The 6537-nt window shown below is 38.5% G+C and overlaps 2 protein-coding genes across 2 annotated transcripts; both read left to right on the forward strand.

Moving 5' to 3' along the window:
• Nucleotides 1–4731: 4731 nt before the first annotated feature.
• LOC145770967 (protein FAM200C-like) lies at nt 4732–5268 on the forward strand. Its single transcript, XM_082582708.1, has one exon. The coding sequence runs from the start codon at nt 4732–4734 to the stop codon at nt 5266–5268; it is 537 nt and encodes a 178-aa protein (XP_082438834.1).
• Nucleotides 5269–5307: 39 nt separating this feature from the next.
• LOC145770968 (protein FAM200A-like) lies at nt 5308–6537 on the forward strand. The gene has a single exon (XM_082582709.1). The coding sequence runs from the start codon at nt 5308–5310 to the stop codon at nt 6535–6537; it is 1230 nt and encodes a 409-aa protein (XP_082438835.1).

A 6537-nucleotide genomic window follows, 5' to 3' on the forward strand; every position in this document is an offset into this window, starting at 1 on the left:
AGGGTTTATTTCATCATAGAGTACATGGACCAAACGTGGTCAAAACGAAGTCTTATAGGACACCACAAAATATCAAATCTAACAATACACTTAGTTGGGAAGATGATAAAAGACCTACCCAAAAGTGAATCTCCTCCTATGATTTAATTTACTTCATCCCTTACTCGAACCAACCTTGGTGTAACGGAAGTGCTATGCCAGGACAGTACCAATGGATTAAATCTAAAAATATTTTTATATAGGTTTTTAATTTGTATAGGTTTTTAATAGGTATTTAATTTGGTTACGCCAGGGCCACACAGTGCATAGTTTTAGAATTACTTTGAAAGAGTCGTACAAGCATGTAGTGCAGTAAGAGTAGCTTGTGTTACTTTTGCATAAGAAAAAAGCTATTTTTTCAGTTATTATTACATTGAGGTTAAGAGCTGCTGAAACGTCTTTACCGGTTTGGCAAAAATTGTATATAGGAAAATCAGCATTTGGAAGGCTGGCAGGCAGATTTTTTTCAATTGAAAAAACTCTTACCCTACCCAATTTTTAAAAGACTTGTCACGTTCCAAATCGTCTTCAGTATGGACATGGCCATGGTTAACCTCCTAAACTTCAAGATCGATCGGTCAGAGTATTTTGCAGTCATTGACAGCTCGAAGCAAAATCTTACTGACTATTTCAAGTCGACCGATCTTGAGCACTACAAAATTCTACAAGAATCACTCTTTAGTGGAAAGCTACAATCACATTTGGTAGACGATTATCTTCAGTTCTTTGATACAGAGTCCCTTGCACAAGATTTTCGAATGATATTCAAGAAGATACTATCCGCTGTTCGGCAAATGTTTCCGCAAGCGGAACTTTTGCTCATATCACCAGCCCGCTCGTGTTCAGCTGAACGCTCATTTTCAACTTTGCGACGTAGGCTATCAAAACTTTGTTACGATCTACCATGACACAGAAACGGCCAAATCATGCAATGGTCTGCTATGTGCACAATAAAGTTTTGAATTCGATCAACCTTCATTACAAGCCAAGGATCAACCAAGGACTTCGTTTTTAATTCGCCGGAGACTCGTTGCCGAGTTGCAGTGTTTGGACTTCTGCTGTCCGATGCTGACACTGACAATTAAAATACATTGCATTAGACTTGTAGCCTATCTACTGTAGGCCTATTTGTTTGTTTGTTGAACAGACCCCAATCTTTCAGCTCGCTTTGCTCGTCTGCCCTTTCTTTCCTAGTAAATGTCCCCACCAATCTTAGAGAGCGATCGGCGCCCATGACTGTAACCTATATGCTTCTCATGTACTTTCTGTTTTTGGTGTTACAAAGCCATGTATTGTCATGTCCTGTTGCCTTTTTTCGATTGACTGAATATGATTTATACAAAAACTTTTTGTAAAGTAGGCTATAGTTCCATTTCATGCATCATGGGACAGCTTGTGAATGTATTTCACCAAAACCTAAATAAAAATATTTTTAGATTTAATCCATTGGTACTGTCCTGGCATAGCACTTCCGTTACACCAAGATTGGTTCGAGTAAGGGATGAAGTAAATTAAACTATAGGAGGAGATTCACTTTTGGGTACCGTAGGTCTTTTTTCATCTTCCCAACTGAGAGTATTGTTAGATTTGATATTTTGTGGTGTCCTATAAGACTTCGTTTTGACCACGTTTGGTCCATGTACTCTATGATGAAATAAACCCTCTGGGGGTTACTTTGATGACATCTTACATCACCTTTCCACCCGAAAATATTGTTACATTTGGTATTTTTGTTATGCCGTGAAATAAGACTTCGATTTAACCTACTTTAGTCCATGTAGCCTACCTTATGGGGTGCAATTAACCCCTGGGGAGTCACTTTGGGGGAGTCTTACATCATCTTTCCACCCAAAACTATTGTTAGATTTGATATTTTTGTGATGTCCTGACATAAGACTTCGTTTTGACCAAGTTTGGTCCATGTACTTTATGGGGTGAAATACACCTTCCGAGGGGGTCACATTATGGGAAGTCACTTTGAAGTCATCTTACATCACCTTTCCACCCGAAAATATTGTTAGATTTGATATTTTTGTGATGTCCTGACATAAGACTTCATTTTGACCAAGTTTGGTCCATGTACTTTATGGGGTGAAATAAACCTTCCGAGGGGGTCACATTAAGGGAAGTCACTTTGAAGGCATCTTACATCACCTTTCCACCCGAAAATATTGTTAGATTTGATATTTTTGTGATGTCCTGACATAAGACTTCATTTTGACCAACTTTGGTCCATGTACCTTATGGGGTGAAATTAACCCCCCGGGGGGTCACTTTCGGGGGGGGTCTTACATCACCTTTCCACTCGAAAATATTGTTAGATTTGATATTTTTGTGATGTCCTGATATAAAACTTCGTATTCACCAAGTTTGGTCCATGTACCTTATGGGGTGAAATTAACCCCCTTTTTGGGCTTTTTAGGGGGCTCTAGGGACCAGATCCACCCGGCGCGGTCAATCTTCCATACTTTTTGTGAGTGACATGGTTGACCCCAGTAACTTCAAGGTGTCAAACCTTTTGTACCTTATGGGGTGAAATCTTCTGTCGTAGGCTCCCAGACTAACAGTACGGTAGCTTATTGTAGAGAGTTTCGAAAAAAGTGTTGTCACAAAGGGTTGCCAGATTGACCCTTTTACGGCTAAATTTCAGAAATTTGGCCGTTTTGAAAAGTATTTGGCAGGACAAGTTTTGTTTGGCCGCTTGGCCTTTTTTTGACCTTTTTTAGTTTCTCGATTGGCATTTGTTTGGCCTTTTTTTCTTTTGGTTTTTATGGTTCTTTTGGTTATCCCTAGCAACAGTGAAAAGTTGCGGTGTAGCGTTTTACATCATGCCCATTTCAAAGACCTTGCTAGCTATGCTTTAACATGTTTCTGCATCCCTGTCAGTAATGCAGTACTAGAGAGGATTTTTTCCTTACTTACTGCAGTGAAAACAAAACCACGAAACAAAATGCAGACTGAGCTTTTGGAAGCGATTTTACGAATACAAACGGACATGCTGCTGAATGGCAAATGTTGCACAAACTTTGATGCCAGTGCAATAATGATAAGGCGTTTCACATCTGATATTGTTTATAGTGAAACTAGCAGTAACGAGATGGCAGCGGCGCTAGCATTCCTAGAATAGGGAGTGTTCATTGTGGAAGGTTGTTGGACATAAATGCAACTGATTTCTCTGATTTTGCAGTGTTGGGTGTTTAATGTAGCCTACAAGTAATTGTTTTGGGTATAAATATTGTAGGCCTATATATATACTAGGCCTATTTCATATTGCATTAAGTGATATGCCAGCCCAATATTAACTCCTTTTTCCTCTGCTCACTAGTCAGCAGGGTCTCACTGGTGGATGTTGATGGCTTTTTAGTCTACAGGATGATGCTTAGCCTAATGTTGCATACAGGGATGGGAGTCGATAGTGAAAAAGTAAAGAATTCCGATATTCGATAGTGCCAAAAAAAGTAAAGAATTAACCGATTTCGATACTAGAAAATAAAGTAAAGAATAAAGAATGTAGGAATCGATATTGTGAAAAAAAAACAACTGAAACAATTATTCCACCACTTTTTCTGAATGCTCAAGGCAGTAACAAATTGAAAAAAATTCTGCTGCCAAAATGCTCTATTTTGTCGTCTCCAATCATCAAACTAATTCGTCCAAACTAATTCCACCACTTTTTCTGAATGCTCAAGGCAGTAACAAATTGAAAAAAATTCAAAGAAGTGAATAATACTTCCCACTCAAAGGACTAGGAGTAACAAAACATAATTTTAGATGCAGTCATGCAATAATAATCCTTCTGAGAAGAGTCACAAACACAGTTTAAATCGACCAACCAGCGATCAACTAGGGTTTCCCCGCAAAAAAAATTTGCTTCTCCTTTCAATAGAATTTTAAACTCTGCCTAATAAAATTGTGGAATTCGGTTAATATTTTACGTTGTTTATTTGTAAACTTTACAGAAAACTATCGAATATCGGATTCAACACACAAAAAAGTAAAGAATAGCAGCTAATCGATACTTATTTGAAAAAGAAAAGAAAACACGGTTTCGATAGTGACAAAGTAAAGAATAACGCTATCGAATATCGATTCGTAATCGATGGTCCTAACCCTGGTTGCATACATATTTCAGTTGTATTGTAATTGTTTCCATACATTTCTGTTTGTATTTTATGGATTGCATTTTTTCAGGAATTTTACTAAGCAATTCTTCTTTAACAGATAACATGTAGAACAATAGAAACTGGGTAAATATTATCTAATTTGTTGTTGAAAGTAAGTGCAAAAACACCACTGATTTCAACAAAGAGAACAGAACCTCAGGACTCAGGTTTGGCCTTTTTTTTCTATAATTTGGCCTTTTTTGGGGATGCATTTAGCCTTTTTTGTTTTATTAATCTGGCAACCCTGTTGTCACATAGCTAAAGGGTTAGGGCAGTGTTTCTCAACCCCGAGTCCGTTTTGAGTCCGCGGAAGGGCCTAGACGAGTCCGCGAGAACAGTTGCTTTTGCTAGTAGTCAGTTCATATTGTATTACAAATAAAATGTAAAATGCTCCTATTTCACCAACTTTATCTTTGTGATGTCATAATAAATTGGCTAAAATTCTAAAACTGACTGTGTTCTACCGGTGAGAACACAGTCAGTTTTAGATTAGATGCCTGGTGAACAGTCTCAGACAGAACTACTTAAAATGGCTAAAAGAAAACAAGTTTTTGCATATAATGATGAATACTTGAAGCTTGGATTTACTTCGATTGAGGTGAATGGCGAAGTGAGGCCGCAATGTGTGTTGTGCTTAACAGTCTTAGCTCACAGCTCTTTAAAGGACACGAAACTTCGTCGGCACCTGGAATCAAACCATGGAAATTTTGTTAACAAATCTCTTGAAGTATTTAAAGAAAAAGAGCACCAGGTGAAGCGAAGTCGCATTGATCGCCCAACTGCTTGGGGAGGAATAGTATATTCTCACAGTCATGCAGTGCGTGCTTCTTTTGCGGTTGCATGGAAAATCGCTTGTGCAAAAGCACCTCACACAGCTGGAGAAAATTTGATTAAACCAGCATCTGTTGAAATGGCCAGGATAATGTGTGGTGATGCTGTTGCTAACAAACTGGAAATGGTTCCTTTGTCAAACGACACCATGAAGCGGCGTATCGAAGAACTCTCAAGAAATGTTCTGCAACAAACAATCGCTGCCATAAGATGCTGTGAAAGATTTAGTTTGTAACTGGATGAGACAACCGATATCGGAAGTGATGCACAGCTCATGGTGTTTGTGCGATATTTTGACACAAATGATTTCGTTGAGCAGTTTCTGTTTTGCCGTCCACTTGCTAAAAATACCACAGAAGAAGAAATATTCAAGAAAGTGGATTACTTCTTTGAAGAACATCAGCTTGAGTGGTCTAATTGCGTGTCTGTTTGTGCTGATGGTGTTCCAGCCATGATGGGAAGTAAGAAAGGCTTCATGAGTTTTGTGAAAAAGAAAAACAATAACATTTTGGTTGTTCACTGTCTTCTCCACAGAGAAAATTTGGCAACAAAAGAAATACAAGAAAATCTTGCCATAGTTTTCAAAGATGTTGTATCTGTGGTAAATTATATTAAATCTCGTCCTTTGAACACTCGCTTATTTCGTGCTTTGTGTGACGAAATGGGAGCGGAGCTCAGTGGGCTTCTGTTCCATTCAACTGTTTTTTGGTTGTCACGAGGAAAGGTGCTTGAGAGAGTGGCTACTCTTAAAGAGGAAACCCATGCTTTTTTAAAAGAGCAAAATCATGAACTTGCTGATCGCTTTCGTGATGATGAATGGATTGCAAAGTTGCTATTTTTGGCCGATGTTTTCAGCCATGTAAACCAACTGAATAGTTCTATGCAAGGAAAAGAGAAACTATTTTTTGATGTTTTGGAAAGTATTGATGCGTTCAAACGTAAAATAAAGCTGTGGATGCATCGAATGAAAAGTGGGAGGTTAGCTGCTTTCCCAGGATTGAACTTATTTGTGGAAGAGAAAGATATCAATTTGGGCGTCATTCTTCCCATCTTTCTTGAGCACCTCAACACATTTCTTTCTGAATTGGATCGTTATATTCCTTCCAACGATTATTGCAGGATCTTTAATTGGGTTCGGAATCCTTTTCAGGTGTCAGCGCTAGAACTTCATTCAGATATGGACTGCATTGCTGAACGGTTGCTTGAATTGCAAAGCCGACAGATGTGGAAAGACAAGTTTAAAAAGGCTTCTTTGACTCAATTTTGGGCAAATGTGCAGTCGATGGAGCCTAGTCTTTCAGATCATTGCAAGCAAGCTGCAACAGCTATTTTGCCATTTTCAACCACATACCTGTGTGAATCTGGCTTTTCAACTCTAACGTTGATCAAAACGAAGTATCGCAATAGACTTCAACCGGAAGATGACATCAGATATGCACTGACAAGCATAATTCTGGAATTCGATAAACTTGTCAAGCAAGTTCAAGGACAAGGCTCTCATTGA

This window comes from Aplidium turbinatum, chromosome 5, assembly GCF_918807975.1.
Source record: "Aplidium turbinatum chromosome 5, kaAplTurb1.1, whole genome shotgun sequence".
NCBI lineage: Eukaryota > Metazoa > Chordata > Ascidiacea > Aplousobranchia > Polyclinidae > Aplidium > Aplidium turbinatum.